The sequence below is a fragment of the Hippocampus bargibanti genome, linkage group LG05 (assembly GCF_051943395.1).
Source record: "Hippocampus bargibanti isolate YZ-2025 linkage group LG05, ASM5194339v1, whole genome shotgun sequence".
In the NCBI taxonomy this organism is placed as follows: Eukaryota; Metazoa; Chordata; class Actinopteri; order Syngnathiformes; family Syngnathidae; genus Hippocampus; species Hippocampus bargibanti.
The window spans coordinates 6,134,341-6,156,700 of record NC_142738.1 but is presented as its reverse complement, the minus strand read 5'-3'; the positions used below and the strand labels follow the sequence as shown (position 1 = coordinate 6,156,700).

At 35.3% G+C, this 22,360-nt stretch overlaps 1 protein-coding gene across 1 annotated transcript in view; it reads left to right on the top strand.

Annotated features, from left to right (window-relative positions):
* The window catches only part of LOC148897632 (uncharacterized), a 261,135-nt gene extending 240,551 nt beyond the window's left edge, over positions 1-20,584 (top strand). The window contains exons 7-9 of the mRNA XM_088995963.1: positions 5,528-5,569; positions 5,672-5,754; positions 20,311-20,584. Coding sequence (XP_088852089.1) covers positions 5,528-5,569; positions 5,672-5,705 — 76 coding nt within the window. The 3' untranslated portion in view covers positions 5,706-5,754; positions 20,311-20,584. The remainder of the gene's footprint in view (positions 1-5,527; positions 5,570-5,671; positions 5,755-20,310) is intronic.
* The last annotated feature ends 1,776 nt before the right edge of the window (positions 20,585-22,360 follow it).

The following is a 22,360-nucleotide window of genomic DNA, read 5'->3' as shown; positions in this document are numbered from 1 at the left end:
ATGTTGACGCCTACAGATGCTTGTAATTTGATATAATGGCAATTAATTGTATGCCGAAAGGAGGATAATTAAAAAAAACTTTTTGTCACAGATGCTCACTTTTGAGAAATTCCAGCAAAACACTACAGTATCGGACTCCCTTGAATATCGATATAACGAGACTTTATATATATATATATATATATATATATATATATATATATATATATATATATATATATATATATATATATATATATATATATATATTTTATCATAAAAAAGAATATACAGGTAAATGAAAGTGAAACAAAAACAAAAAAATACTAATAATAATACATTACATTTTAAGCGCCTTTCAAAGCTTTCAAGGACACTTTACAGTCACAGACAAGCATGTCTACTATAATAAGTAAAATACAATCACAAATAGAATGCAAGAAATAAAATACAATTCTGAATAGAAACGAGAGAGAACTATACAGAAAATGCAATTTTTAAATAAAATAACATTTTAAATAAATAATAAAACAATAATAACTAAATAAATAATATTTATCCCCTATGATATTTTGTGAGCTGGTTTCACTGTTGAAAATCTAGAAATAGTTTATTTTAATGCTAATGGTGTGACTTTGACCCAGTTGGGTAACCTAGTAAATAAAAAAAGAAAAGAACAAAAAAAAAAGAAATAAAACATCTTCAATTCGAATTCAATTTACAGTAAAGTCTCGTTATATCGATATTCAAGGGAGTCCGAAAAAATATCGATATAACCGGGACTATCGATATATCTGACCCTGTTTGCATGTAATTTTCTCTGTGCGTGCATAGAAATAGTATCGATATAACCGGGACTATCGATATATCCGATATCAATATAACGAGACTTTACTGTATTTTGTCATCTTTTTCTATTTTTTTTAAATAGTTAAAAAAATGAATAATAATTTGTAGTGTTAAATTGTGTTGATTTTGCATCATAGTGAACCCGTTGAAAACCAACAGGGAAACACTATATATATATATATATATATATATATATATATATATATATATATATATATATATATATATATATATATATATATATAATAAAAAAGTGTAGAAAAACAAATGAAAAATCAGTCCAAACAATATGTATCCCCTATGATATGATTTATGAGCTGATTTTACTCTCAAAAATCTAGAAATTGTTTATTTTAATGCTCCTGGTTGTGACTTGGGTCAAATCAACCCAGTTGCATAATCTTGAAGAACAAAAAAAAACATCTTCAATTCAAATTCAATCTGTTTTTTTCTGGCATCCTTTTCTATTTTTTTCTAAATAGTTACAAAATGTAAATGAATCATAATGTGTAATGTCATATTTTGTTGATTTTGCATCACAGTGAATCAGTTGAAAATCAACAGGGATTGTGTCTTTTTCTTTTAATCAACTAATTCAGATACCCTTTACTCCTTTATTTCCTTTGTTTTACTCTATTTTTTGGACACAATTGGAACAAATGTCCAGAAAAGGGAAACAAAATAATACTCAAGTATTTGTTTCTTTTTTTTTTTTCATTTTTACATTGCTTCTTTATTTTCCTTTGTCTTTCCCTATTTAAAAATAAAGAAACAATGTTGTGCCTTTACAATTTGGTTTATTGATTGTAAACTAGGTATAACTTAAAAATGATAAGTGGACGTGCATGGGTGGGGTGGACACATATTTTGACAAATTGCTTTCAATGTGTTTTTTGTTTTTTTGTACCTGAATCTTTACCACTTACTCTACTAATAAACACAATGTCCAAACTAACACATTACACCAGTGACAAATACCTTGAAAACAAACCCTAAAAAAATCAGACAGTTGGTGTCACATGTGCTTTACTTTGAAACACGTTCACTCCTCATGCTTTCTGGCACTTTTGCAGCCGTATCCTGACGTCGTTCTCTTTGAAAATCTACCTCGACGGACGGTGTCACTTGTGGGAGGGGAAACAGAAAAAAAAAAAACTTTCATCATGCATGGCTAGCTAATCAATTGAAATCCAGCTGCCTTTGCACACACACACACACACACACACACACACACACACACACACACACACACACACACACACACACACACACACAGACATGATCACCCCCCCCCCTCCTCCTCCACCACTTCGCTGCACCCAGCTCGGTTGTAACGTCGACTGGCTTTCATCAGCTCAGCCTGTTCTTAAAAAAGAGAACTGCTCTGATGAGCATTTCTGTTTGAAACAGATACGTAACTTCCATACATATCTGGACTTTCAAAAGTCTCAAATTGGCTTCATATTTTTTATGGGTATATTTTTAACAATGTAAATTATGTTTTTTTTTTTCAAAAATGATTATTATAAAAAACAAAGAAAAAGTAAGAAAATGAATCCTGATGTCTTTTATCTGCTTCATGTTGAAATCAAGGAAGCACAATGTAGTATCATTTTTTTTTATTCTTGTATTTTTTTTTTTTCCTTTGTTATTTTTTTAACCAAGATGTTTTTCTCAATTTTTCGCAATTTTAAGGAGATGCTTAAAAGTCCAGGTTATTACAATAAAAATTCATGTGGTCCCAACCCCCAATTTTTTTCATTAATATTTTTTTCACATATGTATCAGAAAAAAAAATTGCAGTGGAATTAAATCAATCTTCGAAAGTTTTTTTTTTTTTAATGCAACATTGATTTATTTATTTACTTTTGCTATTTTTTTTTACCAAAATGTTTTTTCTCAATTCGTTGTAATTTTAAGGGGATGCTCAAATGTGCAGGTTATGTATGTTTGTATTTATAAATGTATTTACATTACATTAATAGTATTTTTTTAACATATGTATCAGAAAAAAATATTTTTGCAGTGGAATTAAATCAATAGTCTAAATGTCTTTTCTGTTTTAAAAATGCATTTTTTTATTTATTAGTTTATCATCATTTATTTATTTATTTACTTTTGCTATTTTTTTTACAAAAATGTTTTTCTCAATTCCTTGCAATTTTAAAGGGAGGATCAAAAGTGCAGGTTATGTAGTTATATATTTATATATGTATCTATATTACATAAATAGTATTTTTTAACATATGTATCAGGAAAAAATGTTTTTGCAGTGGAATTAAATCAATAGTCTAAATTTCTTTTATTTTTTTTAAATGCAAAATTAATGTATTAGTTTATCTTTATTTATTTATTTTTTTATTTACTTTTGCTATTTTTTCCCAGCATGTTTTTTCTAAATTCGTTGCAATTTTAAGGGGGAAATGTAGCACTAAAAAAGAGGCAGAAAATGGCGACAAAGCTGCGTAAGGAATTAATCAGCTCGTTTCTACAGGCTGATTAATTCCTTACACGGAGCTTTGTCGCCCTCTTCTGCCTCTTTTTGGTGCAACATGAAGTTTTCACACCAAACAAGGTACAGCAAAATGCATCGACGTGATGGAAGGACTGCTACAATGTGTCCTTTTTTTCGGTCAGGGGCGTTCCTTCAGTGACGTAACGTGAGAACTCGTCACCAACTCAAAAACAAGACTTCTGGAATATTCAGCGCGAGTCTTAAAACGTAAAATATAGCTATATGCGATGGAATCTTTGTAAAATACGCTCAGTAGACGTCATTTGAAGCCCTTTTACAAATTATGGACACAACTTCTCCGGAGATGTCGGTTGTCCTTTAAATGTAATCATCAATTATAACACAAAATGCATTTTATCCAAATAAAAATATTGCTAATAAGTCCTAATTTTTTTGTTCATTATTTTTCTTGTGTTGAAGTAGTTAAATGTAATTCACTGGAAATTAAACCCTAGCCAGCATAAATATCATGATTATTTTTAAAAATTGTCTTTATGTTCCTGTTGTGTTTATTATTTTGCTTTGTGTTGACTATGATGTAAATCGCTTAGTTACAGCTGCAACTGTTGTGGAAGCGCTATAAATTCGGATTTATTGTATTGTATTGTAAAAAATCACTTTTTGCAATCGTTTTTCTAGATTATTCTGTTTCTCTCCAAACAAATCAAAACTATTTAAAAAAAAATCATCTCTGTGTTTCGCTGTTTGATCATTGAAAAAATATGAATACATTCTAGAATATAATACAATATATATTATATTATATTATATTATAAATTCCTTTTTGGTTTTCACAAAATACTGTCTAAAAAGGAAAAGAAAAGGAGGAATGCCCATAGGATTCTTCTTTTTTTTCTCCAGCTTCTCAAAAGGGTCAATTTGACCCCTTGCATAACAGAAAGGTTAAGTGGGCGCCTGCTTTACCAGCTGACTCCAAACTTTTTTTTTTCCACGTTAATTGCAGAATAACTTAACGGTTAGCTTGCATATGAATACAACATCGATTTTCATCAATTTTATGATTTATTTTTCATTGTTTTTTGAAGGAAATGAGACGACACTAATTGTAAGGTTTTGACAAGACCTGATCGCGTGTATTCCCGCCCCCTTCTTTATTAACTCACTGCCGACTGGCCTTACATCATTATTATTTCATATTTGCCATCTTCAGCTCCGCGGGGGGAGAGAATATTATCTGCAATCATCGCTGTCGTCGTTGTCGTCGTCTTGGCGATTCTCTTGGTCGCCTCCCAAATAAGTCATTTAGTTGTAAAGCAGCTTCATTTACTCCACCTATTCATTCCACCCCCTTCCCCTGGCCTCCCTCTCCCTCCCCGTCCAACCGCCCTCCTTTTCTGTCATATATCTAAATACAAATCTTCATTTTCTAACTGACAGCTTATTACCTCTGAGCATACATGCTGATAAATTTAATTCCGACGAGTTAGCTTCCATTTTGGGGGTTTCTATTTATCCGCTAATGTGCTAGCAGATATGCTAGAGGACAAAAAGAAAAAGAAACTAGTCCTACACATTTGTCCTGTAAATGTATGATATTTAGCATGCCATCACTTTTTTTCTTGCGTTTTTTTTTTCAGGCATTACAAATTTTAGTCTCCAAATGTAATTTTTTGTTGAAAACCTGAGTTGAAAAGAGTTTGAGTTTTAGGACAACATAAACATTCAATGCAGCATAAGAAACCTTAGACTCTTTTCTTTCATCAGAAAAAAAAGGTAATTCCTAAATTATATGGGTCCGGAGTTATATGAGCTTGAAATGAAGGCGGCTGTCCAAAATTCAATGCAATACATACATTTTGGTTTATATAGTGTTTAAACAATAGCTGAAGCTGGAACAAAGCACTAACATTGAAAAAAATGAAAATGCTGCCCCCTTGTGGAAGGGGAAAAAATTGCCAGAGGCCATGGCTAGTGCTTTATCGGCACCCAAACTGAAAAAAAAAACCTGAATAAATTTGCGAGTGGCGCTTTACGTCATATTTTCAATTCCTGAATTAATTCGTGAATGAGTTAAAGAAGACTATTTTACAAATTTCACTAACCACAGGTTCTTATTGGATAAACAAAGGATTTCTGTATGCGTAACTTTATTCTCAAATCAAGGCTTTCAATGCACGATAAAGTTTCGCTAATCATTTGCTTTGTCTTTTTTTTCCCTTGCAGGGTGCCATGCGCTCAACAGCCTGGCCTCCATTTTCTCAAGAAGTAAGTAAACTATTATTATTAGCTTGTGATGTTGCTCCCTCACAGTAACCGTTAACAATGTGGCTAACGAGCCCCATTAAAGGATGAAAGTGTTCTCAACAGGTACGAGAGGACAACCGCTGCTTGGGAGCTGTGAATGTGCACTCGTCTTTCAAGAAAGAAAGAGGAAAAGAGGCTCTCAGGAGGTAAAAGAACCATCCCCTCCATACCTCCTCTTAAAAAAAGAAAGGCTTGTTTGGAAATGAAGAAACTTGGAGAAGTCATAGCAAATACCATCAAAAAAAAATGGTGTTGAGATGTTTCACGCAGTAACTGTCCACCTTCAATTATTACAGTTAAGTCTCGTTATATCGATATCGGTTATATTGATAATACTGCTTATTACGATACTATTTTCATTTCCCGTGCCAATTTCTAGTCTTTTTATTCATAATTAGTTGCGTTTAGTACAATACATGGTTATTACGATAATCCGGTTACTACGGTGCCCTTATTCATCTCCCGCCGGCCATTTTGCTATGTTTCTATCGATACAAAAGCAGCTTAAAGGACAACCGACGCCACTTTTTTGTTTCTTAACTAACATCATAAAAACGTTTTATAGCATTTAAAATACCCAAAACACACAGTATGATATGTTTAGTCAAATGCAAAACACCAATAAAAATGACTTGTGTGTCCAAAATCTGCAAAAATAAAAATAAAACTGGAAGTGGCCAGTTTCAGAAGGTCCCGCACCCAGTTCGTGACATCACGCCAAGACGTCTTGCCTTGCTCGAGAATCAAAACAATTGCTTCATATTCTGAGAATATGCTTTATTGTTACTCATCCAATTATGAATATGATTCAAATAGTTCTGAAGAGGAAAGCATACATGTTTGCAATCGATTAAATAATTTATTCCATGCCATTTTGAGGTATCTGGGGGCGGGAAATGTATTAATCAGCCCGTTTCCACAGGCTGATTAATTCCTTACATGGATCTTTGTCGCCCTCTTCTGCCTCTTTTTTGGTGCTACACCAGTTTTCAGACCAGCCAAGTACAGCCAAATTCAATGATGTGATGGAAGGACTGCAACAATGTGTCCTTTTTTTGGTCAGGGGCGTTCCTTCAGTGACGTCACGGACGGACTCGTCACAAACTCAAAAACAAGGCTTCCGGAATATTCAGCGCGAGTCTTAAAACGTAAAATATAGCAAAATACGCTCAGTAGAAGTCATTTGAAGCCATTTTGCAAATTATGGACACAACTTGTCCGGAGTCGTCGGTTGTCCTTTAAGGTGAATCGACATTTGCTGAGGGGCCAGCCAAATTCAATGATGTGATGGAAGGACTGCAACAATGTGTCCTTTTTTTGGTCAGGGGCGTTCCTTCAGTGACGTCACGGACGGACTCGTCACAAACTCAAAAACAAGGCTTCCGGAATATTCAGCGCGAGTCTTAAAACGTAAAATATAGCTATATGCGGTGGAATCTTTGTAAAATACGCTCAGTAGAAGTCATTTGAAGCCATTTTGCAAATTATGGACACAACTTGTCCGGAGTCGTCGGTTGTCCTTTAAGGTGAATCGACATTTGCTGAGGGGTTTCTATACAGTACCACCATTATCGAAATCTGTATCAGTCACGTGACTTGGTCACGTGACCAGCTTCCGTGTCTCGCGCAGTGGAGCAGACGCCATTTTCTACCATTTTCAACCATGGCGAAATGAAAGAATTGTGACCTCGGAATGAAATACAAGACAATCGTGGCTGGATATATCGGATATATCGATAGTACAGTTGTATCGATATTTTTTTCGACTCCCAAGAATATCGATATAACGAGACTTTATTATTATTATTATTATTATTATTATTATTATTATTATTATTATTATTGTATTATTTACAGTACTTCCTCTTTTGGCTCCAGAAATCAGACTTGCCCATTTTGAAATTGAAAAAAAAACAGCTTATCTTGTTTTTATTCTAACAGTGCAGGCCATGATGCCTTTTTTTAGTGTTCCAAAGATCAGAATCAGAATCACAAAACCTTTATTCGTCCCACAATGGGGAAATTTGCAATCCACAGCAGCAATTTGAAAGGGGATGGGTTAGGGGGGGGTGTGAAAGGATGGAAAAACAAGATATTCTAAGCATAGTAAAATAAAAATGTCAACTGTATACTGTAAATGTCCAAAACCGTTTCATAAAAAAACTGTACATAGTGCAAGTAACGGAATAGTATTAAAACAAAAACTTGATTTGGTGCCTGGATTAAATTTTCCTTTTTTAATGCCTAATTGTCGTTAAAAGCAAATGTAAGTCTAATTACTGGTTCTGTGTGCAATTATGGCTTTTGTGAGCAGACTGCCGCCTTCGCCGCCGCAACTCCCCCCCCCCCCCCCCCTCATTCCCCGCCTCCCTTTTCTCTCTGTCTTGCAGCACGACTTTTTCCCCACTGAAAGGCTTCACGCTCGGATTAACCGTAGCTCAAATGTAAAAAAAAAAAAAAGATCCCGCTAACTCGTGACATTTCTTTCACGCGTCTTCTCTTCTTCTGTTGTAACCCGTGAAAACAAGATATTGCACAAAAACGCGCCTTTAGCAACAAAATAAACAAACTCACTATTATAAAAATGCGATTTTTTTTAAGGCAAATAAATGGACCAAAGCGGTAGAATGTGAATAGAAACGATATAACGGTTTGTTAAATGAATGTATCTTTTTTTGTGCTTGTCTGCACAAGTTTTGCCAATGTTATCAGCAGTTTCCGCTCAAGAATAGCTTGAGGTATTTTGAGTATAAATCCATCCAAAGCTGCCAGACGCAAATACACACACATGCGCACATGCATACACACGTACGCAACATATGCTAAATACAGATAAGAGTATTCCTAATAGATCTGCAAAAAAGTAGCTCAATGGATGTGCTTTGAATGTAGTTGATAAATTGGCTTAAGCTTGAATGCTGTTGCCCGATGCAACATTGTGCAACTGGGGTCCGCTCCATCACAAAACTCGCCTTCCAGTAAAGACCCCCTTTCTGGGGGGGGCAGGAGAGCGAGGATTAGAGAAAAGCCTTCCAGATCAGCTCCCGTCTTACTATAATTTATGATTAGAAAGGAAGGAGGAAAAGCAGCGTGTCTGAAAATATCTATATTTTTTGCCTTTATTTAGCTATTTTGTTCCGGTAGAAAAGCAAAAGTAGGGCCATGGGGTGTTTACTCATATTCTGACCAGTTTTCTCTTTTTTTCCTCCTTTTTTAAAGCCTCTTACTGTCTGATAAATTCATAACACATCCAATTTTATCCCCATTTGTGAAGCTGATAGGTAAAAACTGATTAGATTAAATTGAATTTTAGCTAGTTAGCTAGCAAGCCAGCTAGATAGTTAAGTAGCTAGCTATTTAAAGACAGTATATATATTTCTATCTGTCTAGATACATCTACAAATACACAAAAAGCATTGTATATACATCATTGTATATATTTCTTTATTCATCAAAATTTGTGTATTTCAAAAATTAGAATCGTACAGAACATTTATTGAAAAAACAGAAATCTTTTTAGCTGTATGAAAGTTTCTAAGGTGCTGTCCGTGAGTGCTTGCTAACAAGCGAGATAGATAGCTTACTAGATAGCTAACTAGCTAGCTACATACAGTGGATAGAAGGTCAAATCTACCAGAATCATTGTATATATATATATATATATATGTCATTGTATATATTTCTTTAATTGTCAAAATGCTTGTATAAAAAAAATAATAGTGGTTCACTTTTTGAGAACATTTGTTGATTTTTTTTTCTGTGCAGTGTGAAAGCTGTCAGTGAGTGATTGCTAGCAAGCGAGATAGATAGCTTACGAGATAGCTAACTAGCTAGCTAGCTACATACAGTAGATAGAAATATAAATCCACCAGAAGCATTGTGTCTATATCAATGTATATATTTCTTTATTTGTCAAAATGTTTGTATTAAAAATACTAATAATAGTAATTGGCTTGACTTTTAGAGAACATTTATAATTAAAAAAAAAAAAGTTTATTTTCTGTGTTATATAAAAGTTTCCGGGCTGCTGTCGGTGAGTGCTTGCTAGCTAGCCAGGTAAATGGCTTACTAGATAGCTAACTAGCTAGCTAGCTACATAGCGTAGATGCAAAGACAAAAACACCAGAATCGTTGTATATATTTCTTTATTAGTCAAAATGCTTGTATTTAAAAAAAAATATTTAATTGAGTTTTAGAGAATGTTTATTGAAAAAAAAGAAATTGTTTTTCAACTGTGCTATATATATATATATATATATATATATATATATATATATATATATATATATATATATATATATATTTGGGCTGCTGTTGGTGAGTGCTAGCCAACAAACCAGATCGATAGCCTACCCCATAGATAACTAGCTAGCTAACTGCATACAGTAGATAGAAAGACAAATCTACAATATAATTGTATATCTTTCTTTATTCGTCAAAATGTTTGTATTAAAATAAAATAATAGTAATTGACTTGACAAAAAAATAAATAATTTTTTTCTGTGCTATATGAACGTGTCCGGGTTGCTGTTGGTGAATGCTAGCTAGCAAGCCAGATAGATACAGTAGCCTACTAGATAGCTAACTAGCTAGCTAACTACATACAGTAGATAGAAAGACAAATCCACCAGATATTATTGTATTCAAAAAATAATAATCATAATTAACTTGACTTTTAGAGGTTTATTGAAAAAAAGAAATATTTTTTTATGTGCTAGATGAAAGTTTCCGGAGTGCTGTCGGTGAATGCTAGCCAGATGGATACAGTAGCTTACTACATAGCCAGCTAGCTACATTCAGTAGTTAGAAAGACAAATCCATCATATATTTTTGAAGATATTTCTTTATTCGTCCAAATTATTGTATTAAAAAAAACGATAATAATTGTTTTGTCTTTTCATGAACGTTTATTGAAGGAAAAAAAGACAAACTTTTTTCTGTGCTATATGAACATGTCTGGGTTGCTGTTGGTGAATGCTCGCGAGCAAGCCAGATAGATACAGTAGCCTACTAGATAGCTAACTAGCTAGCTAACTACATACAGTAGATAGAAAGACAAATCCACCAGATATTTTTGAAGATATTTCTTTATTCGTCCAAATTATTGTATTAAAAAAAACAATAATAATTGTTTTGTCTTTTCATTAACGTTTATTGAAGGAAAAAAAGACAAACTTTTTTCTGTGCTATATGAACATGTCTGGGTTGCTGTTGGTGAATGCTAGCGAGCAAGCCAGATAGATACAGTAGCCTACTAGATAGCTAACTAGCTAGCTAACTACATACAGTAGATAGAAAGACAAATCCACCATATATTATTGTACATATTCCTTTTTTTATTATCGTAATTAACTTGACTTGTAGAGGTTTATTGAAAAAAAAGTACTTTTTTCTGTGCGAGATGAAAGTTTCCGGGGTGCTGTCGGTGAATGCTAGCTAGCAATCCAGTAGATTACTAGAAAGCTAACTAGCTAGCTAGCTACATTCAGTACATAGAAAGACAAAACGATCATATATTTGTGTTATTCGTCAAAATTATTGTATTAAAAAAAACAGTAACAATTGACTTGACTTTACATGAACGTTTATTGAAAAAAAAAAAAGTGCTTTTTGTTTTTTTCCTGTGCTATATGAAAGCTACCGGGGTGCTGTCGGTGAGTCAGGAGGGCATCTCTTGGCTGCCTCCTTAATAAGCTGCTTGTGCAGGCCTCTACTGTAATATATTGCAGCAATAAAGCAATTCCAAAGCCAGCCTGGCCTTTTGACCGGCGCTGAGAGTGTGGAAAGCAGCAGGCCCACCTCTGCTAACTAGGCTGCCTCTCTAATATGAGATATGGCTTTTCACAAGGTGGGGGGGGGGTTGTAAGCAAGGAGGGGAGTGAGGCTTAGCGCTTGATATTTTCATTTGGTCCCCGCAAGATGCCACCGTGCCGCTTTAATCTCGTGTTTGACGTCGCAGCGCTCTGTTCATGAAAAGTCGGACTCAACTTTGACCCGAGGGGGAGGTGCTGTCATAGAAAAATGACAGTGGTGGGCGGGAGAGAGAGAGAGGCGGAGGGTTGAAGGGTGGTGTCTATCCTTGACCCCCTCCCATTGGCCTGCCAAAGTCTTTTCCGTGGCCTTCTTAATCAGAGGTCCCTTCCATCTTAGCCACGGAGATGTATTCTCCCCACCCAGCTGTGACTTTCATTCCAAGTGGGCTCAGATATACGCAGATAAAGACGTAGGGAAGACATCTTCAAAGAAGGCTGGGGATGCTGTTTAGTTTTTCTAATTGATTAAAAAAATGATGTTATCGATTTGAGCCGGCCGATGAATCCATTCAATCAAGTACTGTGAATCACCGTCTATTGGAAGGGGATTATTTACAGACCTGGTTGCCATAGATATAAATGTGTCACTTTTCAGCCCCACCCCAAATATAATCAATAATAATAATATCAAAAATAAATTAGTTTTTTTTTGTTCTTTTGACTTCAAGATGGCGCCGCAAGAGTGGCTGCCTTTCCAGCAGCTCATGTATTTTGTTTTTCTACTTTCATTCCTTTCGTCACTTTGCTGCTGTGAAATGTAAATTTCTCCACTGTGAGACTAATAAAGGCAATCCAATCCAATCCAATGATCACAATAATAATTATTATTAAAATTATAATAATTATTAGAATTTTTATTTTGATTAAAAAAAATGTTATTAAAATAATAATAATAATAACAACTACCACTTTTCAGCACCCCCAAATATAATAATAATAATAATAATAATAATAATAATAATAATAATGACAATGACAATTAATAATAATAATAATAATAATAATAATCACACTAATAATAACAATAATGAAAATAATAATAACAATACTAACAATCATAATAACAATAATAATAATAATAATTTCAATAATAACAATTATATAATAACAACTAACACTTTTCAGCACCCCCCAAATATAATAATAATAATAATAAGAATTATTATTATTATTATAGTAATAATAATAATCACAATAATAATAATAAAAAGGACAATTACAATTACTATAATAATAGTAATAATAAGAACAATAATAATAATATAATAATAATAATAATAATAATAATAATAATAAAACGGACAATTACAATAATAATAATAATTATTATTATTATTGTTATTATTATTATTATTATTATTATAGTGACAATAATAATAATAATAATAATCATAATAATAATAATAATAAAAAGGACAATAATAATAATAAAAAGGACAATAATAATAATGGTGGTAATAGGACGACCCGATAGTTGACTGGTTAGCACTCGACTATCGGAAGCAGAGGCCGTGAGTTCAAGACCTGATCCAACCTCCCTGTGTGGAGTTTGCATGTTGTCCCCGGGCCCGCGTGGGTTTTCTCCAGGTTCTCTGGTTTCCTCCCACATTCCAAAAACATGCATGGCAGGCTGATTGAACACTCCAAGATAATAATAATAATAATAATCAGAATCAAAAAAACCTTAATAGTCCCACAATGGGGAAATTTACAATAATAATAATAATAATAATAATAATAATAATAATAATAACAACTACAACTACAACAACAACAATAATAATAATAATAATAATAATAATAATATACCACAATATTTCTCCCTCCCACAAATTTTTTAACAATTTTAAACTTGTGGAGAAAATTATTATTAAATTATTATTAATATATTATTATTACATTATTTTTAGACTTATTTTTAGTCCGGGCAATGCTGCGTGAGAGTCAGACTGAAAGCTGTGGTCAACAACAGCTTCAGCCTGCATGACTCTGCTCATTGTATTTGCGTTTTACGGTTCTCCCAGTAATCAATAAATGGATAAAAGGTGCATCGTGTTCTTTCTGCACATTTGAGTGATTACCGGATTTAACGTAGATTTGATCAGCTGAATCGGATTGTTAGCTATTTAGCATTTTGTGATAAAATGGATAATCGGGTTATGATTTGCCAGCGTGTGGCTGCCGCTGCTCACCCGCAGAAAAATATCCTGTGACTGTAAAGTGTCCTTGAGAGTTTTGAAAGGCGCTTATAAATGAAATGTATTATTATTATTATTTGGCGATTGCGCAATAATGTCATTGCAAAGTTAGACAATCATGTTCATTCCAAAGATGTGTTAATAGTCTTAGATTTCTTAGTGTGGTTATTTTTCTATAATTTGTAATTAAATTTGAGTTGTTACAAATGTTTATCATTGTTTTGTAGAGATTTTTTTGGGGGTATGATGGTTGTTTGATTTTTGCCTGTACATGAGCATCTTTCAATCCTATCCGCGATTCTCTTCTTTCTTTATTTTTTTTATGTTATTTAGTGAGAACAGAAGTCAAGCAAATGTGAAATTGAATTGATCATGGCGACACAATGATCTTTTTCCACCAGCAAAGTTACTGACCTCAAGCCATTTCCCCAGTGTAAATGTACATTTGCTCACCGCTAATGACTTCCTCCCGATCTCGATGCCGCCGCTTCTTTTTTTTTTTTCTTCTTCTTCTTCGTCTTTTCCAATGCGCTTGTTGTGACGCGCGGCACACAAACAAACCACTCCCCCCCCCCCCCCCTGATTGACGTGCCGAATCAATTGCTCCCCATCGCATCCGTGTCAGTCTATTAGGGCGCCGGCCGCTCTAATGATAGGCTGCTCTCCAGCAGATTATAGTGCAGAGGCAACAAAGACTCGCCCGCTAGCTCGGCTATCATTGAGCAAAAGCCTCATTTTCACTCACGGCGGGTAAACACACGCGAAGATTACAATGTGGAGGGCGTATGGAATCGTCTACTCGTCTTTAATGGGGAATGAATTATTAATATGGTCGCATTAGCGAGAGACGGTTATGTTTCTTCGCTTTTACAAGGAGGGAAATAACGTTTTGATCCTCTTCTGCTTTTGTAAGCTTGCTCACTCGCCTAAAAAAAAAAGCTTCAAGTGCTGTTGTTGTGGATTGATGGTGGTATCATTCACAGTATACATTTTGAAACATACATACCTGTCAAATGGGCCGTCTTTTGTCGTATACTGTACGATTTTTGCACATTTTTTTTGGATGTGTACGGCATACAAGAAAGTCAAAGTCAATATCATAGGGCAGGGGTGTCAAAGTCATTTTTAGCCGAGGCCATATTGTAGTTATGATTTCCTCTCGAGAGCCGTTATGAATTTGGGGAACCCATTAGAATGTTTAAATCCCTTCAAATATTACATATAGTGCAGAAACGAGAAAACGAGTTATTCATTAATTTGCTGTGTGCACTATATGTAATATTTGAAGGGATTTAAACATTCTAATGGGTTCCCCAAATTCATAACGGCCCTCGAGAGGAAACCATAACTACAATGTGGCCCGCGGCAAAAAATGACTTTGACACCCCTGCCATAAATTATGACCCGGAAAGTGGTCCCCAGAGAACATAAAAAATGTGTATGTGCGTTCGCTAAAAGCCTTTCTTTCTCATGTTAGCACATATTGGAAGTTATCAAAACAACAGGTGTTTCTTTATAGAGCCTCCCCACCAACACACACACACACACACACACAAACACACACTCCGCTCTGTGTAATTGTAGTTGTGAAGTGAACACAACACGAGTGCGCTCGCTGCCAACATGACTGTGCTCCAAACCAACAAGTGCCAATAACGTTGAACCGCCCGTTTTTTTTAACACTCCATCAAAGTTGGATTGAATTTATTGACAAAAATAAACATTTGCGACATCCAACAATAAACGTTCAATTCATATTAACCTTCAATTACCTGCGATAAAAATTGAATTATCCAGGAGGGAAAATATGGCGGACATCAAGTGAGTCCCTCGGCCTAAGTGGCACCATTGTGTCGCGTCAGAGTTGGAAATAGATGACACGAGAACTCAAGGCGAGACAAAAAGACGAGCTGGGGCGGGGGGGGGGGGGGGGTGTCTAATGAGACTGGTTAGCCATTCAAATTTATGGAAATGTTATTAATTACAGGCACCTATCTCTCACGGCGGCCATTTTCCGCTCAAGGTAATTATGGGTGACAGTGACAGAGACAGAACAAGCCAAGGCGATCAAAGAAAACAGAGGAAAGTTGCACGGGCAAAGCGAGCCTCATTAAAGTCCCACTGTGTTGATCACCAATTAACCCACTTTGTTTTTTTTTTGTGCTTTTGATGCCAAGACGACACTCCCCTCAGCTCCAATGGGGGAGAAGTTGGAGGGGGTGGGGGGGGGGGTGGGCAGTGCCGGTCGGATGCTGACCCGGTCCCGAATGGTGCCCGATGGCGAGGCCAGAAGCGTAGATTGAATAGGATTGAGTGACAGCTTGGCGTTGGCCAGCCTCAGTGGGGAATAATTAAAGATGATATTTCGGCAGGGCCGAGGAGATGGATTGACACAAAATGATTGTCTCATTTGCAGCCATCGAGAAGGAAATTAGAATATTTTCAAAAGGACGCTGATTGGATAAGAATCACGTTAGGATAACACAAATATCTTGGGCGTAACATATTCCAAGTGGAATAATAATAATCATCATCATCTTCATCACCATCACCATCATCATCATCATAATAATCATCATCATTATCATAATCATAATAACAATAATAATAATCATCATCATACTCATAATAATCATAATAATAATAATAATCATCATCATCATAATACTCATGATAATAATAATAATAGTAATAATAATCATCATCATCATACTCATAGTAATAATCATCATCATCATCATCATCATCATACTCATGATAATAATAATAATAGTAATAATAATCATCATACTCATAATAATCATAATAATAATCATCATCATCATCATAATCATAATAATAATAATCATCATCATCATCATACTCATGATAATAATAATAATAGTAATAATAATCATCATACTCATAATAATCATAATAATAATCATCATCATCATCATAATCATAATAATAATAATAATCATCATCATCATACTCATAATAATCATAATAATAATAGTAATAATAATCATACTCATAATAATAATAATAGTAATAATAATCATCATCATCATACTCATAATAATAATCATCATCATCATAATCATAATAATAATCATCACCATCATCATCATCATCATCATAATCATCATCATCATTATCATAATCATAATAATCATAATAACAATAATAATCATCATCATCATACTCATAATAATCATAATAATAATAATAATAATCATCATCATCATGATAATAATAATAATAGTAATAATAATCATCATCATCATACTCATAATAATCATAATAATAATCATAATCATAATAATAATCATCATCATCATCATAATACTCATGATAATAATAATAATAGTAATAATAATAATCATCATCATCATCATCATAATACTCATGATAATAATAATCATAATCATAATAATAATCATCATCATCATCATAATACTCATGATAATAATAATAATAGTAATAATAATAATCATCATCATTAGTTGACCAATCACGTGGCTTTAACTGACGACTGGGGGCGGGGAATAGAGGACAAAAAAAATGTCCGCTGCCATTTCCTTGTTTGGAGAACGCACTCATTCATGAACGACATACCACTCATTGTGGCAGCTCCGTGTGTATCACGAAAAATAGTTTGTATGCCAAGGTAAAATGTTCATAAATGCAACGTTCGTAAACCGAAAAGTTCGTAAGCCAACGGGTTAGTAAACCGAGGTCCCACTGTAATGACTTTAACAAACATAATAAACACGAAAATGCCAATTTGCCGGGAGAGGGGTGCCGCTGCGTGTTCACACGCCGCCATCTTGGAGAAAAAAAAAAATAACAATAATATGACATCACAAAGACGCAGAGAGACATTCATTCTTCAGGGCTTGTTGTACCCTCTTTGTGATGACATGAATCATGACATGATCCAGTTCTGATTCAAAGTACGCCAATCATTTACCGGTTGTGTTCATAAAACAGCAAACGGTTGAAATTGACATCCCGACTGATGATGTCACAGAATGCCACTGCAAAGTTCAGGCATTTTTTTTCACCCCCCCCCCCTACCACGATATAAAAGTGCTTTAATTGACTAGGGCTCAAAGAGGAAGATTAGCGCTTGGATGGAGATGAATAGGTGAGAAAATCTCCGGGCTGATTAGACGCCGACAAAATGGGTGGCCGCTCTCAACTTTTATTATGCCGCCATGGAGGTCATATTTAAAATGAGAGATTAGCCGCTCCTCACAATATTGCTGGATTATCAACTACCTGCTACCCTGGTTTCGGGTCGATAAGAGTTTGACTGCATTTCAAATTAATTTTGCTCAGCTTTACAGCCTCCTATCTTGTTATTGATCATGCCGTTAATCCATAACCAAGCTCATCCTTTCCCCTGCGGAACGAGAGGGAAGAAAAAGGGGGAGGGGGTGAACATCGGGAGAAGCGACTAAGAACTCGAGTAGACGTACAAGTTCCTCCTTCAGTCCTCGCATTGATTTCCATGACAGCAGGAGCTCGTCACACCTCGGCTCCTTTATCTGTTTGTCTTCTCCAACAGAGGGACCTCCGCTGCGGGTGAAATGTAGCCCGTGACCCTCGACCCTCAGGGTCCGCCATTTGTCTCCAGTGCGGTGACCACAAACAACCCCTGGTTTTGCTGTAAATGTCAGCGCGGCAGCGTCCCCGCCCTCTCGCCTGTGAAGCACAATGCTGCGCTCAAGCTGCACTAATAGGACACTTTGATGGCAGCGCCATCATCACTTGTCCTTGCTTGCTTGATAGCCGCGCAAACCGTTGCCATCTTTGGACAGCTCTCTTTCTGTGTGTATTATATAATAATAATAATAATAATAATAATAATAATAATAATAATAATAACAATACCATAATAATAATAATTATATATATATATATATATATATATATATATATATATATATATGACTTTTATATAATAATTGTATATATATATATATATATATATATATATATATATATATATATATATATATATATATATATGACTTTTATATAATAATTGTATATATATATATATATATACACACATATATATATACAATTATTATATAAGACATATATATATATGTCTTATATAATAATTGTATATATATATATGTGTGTATATATATATATGTCTATATATATGTCTATATATATGTCTATATATATATTATAATTATATATGTATATATAATTGATAATTATTTTTATTGACTGTAAAGTGTCCTTGAGAGTTTTGAAAGGCACTTGGAAATAAAATGTATGATTATTATTATTATTATTATTAGTTGCTTCCCAACTGAAGCTGCTGCCTCCGCGACCCGACCCCGGATAAGCGGCAGAAGATGGATGGGTGGATTATTAGTTGTAGTAGTAGTAGGAGGAGGAGGAGTATTGCTACCATTTATTTATTTTGTAAATGGCCACTGGATTAAAAAAAAGACACTTTTGCTGTAATTATTGTCGTTGAGGTGCAATTAGTTGGAAACTACCCGTAAAAAAAAAATACTTAAAAAATGGCCGAAACACACCTTTTGAAAAACTGTCATTGACCACTGATGCAGATCAAAAGGTTCGCCATCTCTGAAGTAAATGCAATCAGCGTGCAATTAGTCGCATCTGGAAAAAAATGGATGTCATATTGCTTCTAAATAAATCTTTCATTTTTCATTGTTTAATACTTTAAACCCCAGGTGTCAAAGTCAAGGCCCGCGGGCCAAATCCGGCCCGCCAATCTTTTTTTTTTCGGCCCGCGAAAGCAAATCAAACTTGTTAAATTCCATGATGATTGCTAAAATCTGAGCCAAAATTTCATATTTTTGGATGTCAACCACAATAAGTCATTATTCTTGACTTCAGATTTGAAACCGACTTATTCATTAATTTGCTGTGTGCTCTATATGTAATATTTGAAGGGATTTAAACATTCTAATGGGTTCCCCAAATTCATAACGGCCCTCGAGAGGAAACCATAACTATAATGTGGCCCGCGGCAAAAAATGACTTTGACACCCCTGCTTTAAACCTTTCAGTGGTTACAGGTTATCGTTATTGGTGCATGAAAGGGTTCAATGGCATCAGTTCGGGACCCCTCAATTGTGTTAAGTGAAGGATTATTTATTTATTTATATAATTTATTTTGTTATTTTTATGTATTTATTTATTTACTGTATATTTTAACTGTTCGTGCTGGTCAGTTGTTATGATTCATGGTGGGAAGACATTGTTTGCCATGCATCCAATGTTGAAGCGCCGTGTTACCCCGCCTACACCACTCTGACCTTCTCTCCTATCCCCCCCCACCACACACACACACCCTTTCCGTCATCAGCGGGCCTCCCGAGGTCAACGTCTGTGCGTCGGGACTCCATTGTTGCCCACCGCTGGATAATGCCCTTATTAATTGTACCTCTTTGTAAGGTGTCAGCCAGCAGCGTCCGATTGAGATGGATGGATCTCTGGAGTGCGCTCGCTCTTGCCACACAGCCTGCAACGGCCGAGGCGTTCAGATAAATGCAGTTGTTTTTTTTTGTTTTTTTTCCGTGAGCCCAACGAAAGAAACATTATTTCAGCCATTGATTGTTTTTCGCGCGTCCTGTAGTTAATTAGGCACATTCAAGTCTCTGCGGTGATCAACAGCATTGACATCAAATCCTTTTCCCTCTCATTAAAGGAAACAAAGTCATTCCAGTTCATTGATGCGCATCCTTCCCGGCTGATGCTGGTTTGAGCTGCACTCTGGATAGTTTGGTCGTCCTCAGCACAAACGTTCAGGTCTGATGGGGAACACACACAAACTCATTCTCTTGTTTTTGTTGTTCGGTGATTTTTGTATGTATGTGATCCATGATGTATATTAGTTCTAAACTTCCTCTATCGATATTGGGTCAATGGCATATTTTAGCCATAAATGAAGCCAGCCCCATGTGGTCTGTTATTTTATTTTGTGTATATATGTTTTTGTGTGTGTGTGTGTGTGTGTGTGTGTGTGTGTGTGTGTGTGTGTGTGTGTGTGTGTGTGTGTGTGTGTGTGTGTGTGTGTGTGTGTGTGTATATATATATATATATACACAGTAAAGTCTCGTTATATCGATATCGGATATATCGATAGTCCCGGTTCTATCCATACTATTTCTATGCACGCACGGAGAAAATTACATACAAACAGGGTCGGATATATCGATAGTCCCGGTTATATCGATATTTTTTCGGACTCCCTTGAATATCGATATAACGAGACTTTACTGTATGTATATATATATATATATATATATATATATATATATACATACATATACACACACACACACACACATATATATATATAATTTTAATGCCTTTCTGAACACCCAAGGACACATTACAATAAAGACAATACATAAAACAATAAAATCATGAATAAAACAATAAATAATAAAACAGCAGATTAAACTAGACCATGAAAGCAAGTTTAAACAGGAGGGTTTTGAGGTGAGATTTGAAAGTAGGAAGGGAGTCACTGTTAAGGATGTTAGGTGGAAGTGAGTTCCAGAGTTTGGGAGCGGAGCGCCTGAAAGCTCTGCACCCCATCGTGGTGAGACAGGCAGAGGGCATACAGAGATGGAGGGAGGATGAGGATCTGAGGGCCCGAGAGGGAACGGAGATTTGAAGTAGGTCAGACAGATTTATTTATTTATTTATTTGTTTGTTTATTTATTTATTTATTTTGCAAATTCTAACCTAAAATATTGGAATTAACCCATACCTGTAACCGCGCAATGTTTAATTACTCCCCGCAAAATATTCTGGGTATTAATTTTGGGAGACACTGAAGAAATGTATGCTTTCCTCTTCAGAACTATTTGAATCATATTCATAACTGAATGTGTAACAAGAAAGCATCTTCTCCGAATCTGAAGCCATTGTTTTGAGTCTCCAGCAATGCGAGACGTCTCGGCGTGACGTCACGAACTGGGGGCGGGACTTTCTGAAAATGGCCAATTCGCAGCTCAATTTTTTTGCAGATTTTGGACACTTGAAGTCATTTTTATTGTTGTTTTGCATTTGACTAAAAATATCATACTGCGTGTGTTGGGTATTTTAGATGCTATAAAACGTTTTTCTGATGTCAGTTAGGTAACAAAAAAAGTGACGTCGGTTGTCCTTTAAATGAACAAATTTCCTGAACTTTTATTTTCTTGTGCTAGCAAGCATTGACTACACAGGCAGACAAGCAAAGAGAGAGAGTGAGAATGAAAATAAATAAATGAAAGAAATAAATAAAACTACTGAACATGAAATGGTCCGTGCCCCCTCAGATCGCACTGATCTTTTTAGTCTTCAAGTATGGCTGGAATGTTTGAATTCCGGCATTAAAGTGCAGCACCCGCTGAGTGAAATTACGGTCTCGCGGGGGCCCGCCGGGTGGGAGTAATCAATAAGAATACACGAGGGCGCCGTGTAGGGCGTCTGCTCCGAGCAGCGAGGACGCCGTTCGCCCCTTAGCCTGTGTCACTTGCCCACCCCCTCCTTTCAGGTTAGATAAATATGATGGTGAAACAGGGAGCATGCCGGATTATATGATATCAATGTGGAATCGGCCAAGTGCTATTACACTCTCATGGCCCACTGTGAGTACTATTGACAAGGTTGGCTTTGAACGTTGCTCTCTTTACTCACCTCGGCCCGCCTCCCCCACCGGACCCCCCCCCCCCCCTGTGCAAGCATCACAGCGGGACTCGGGA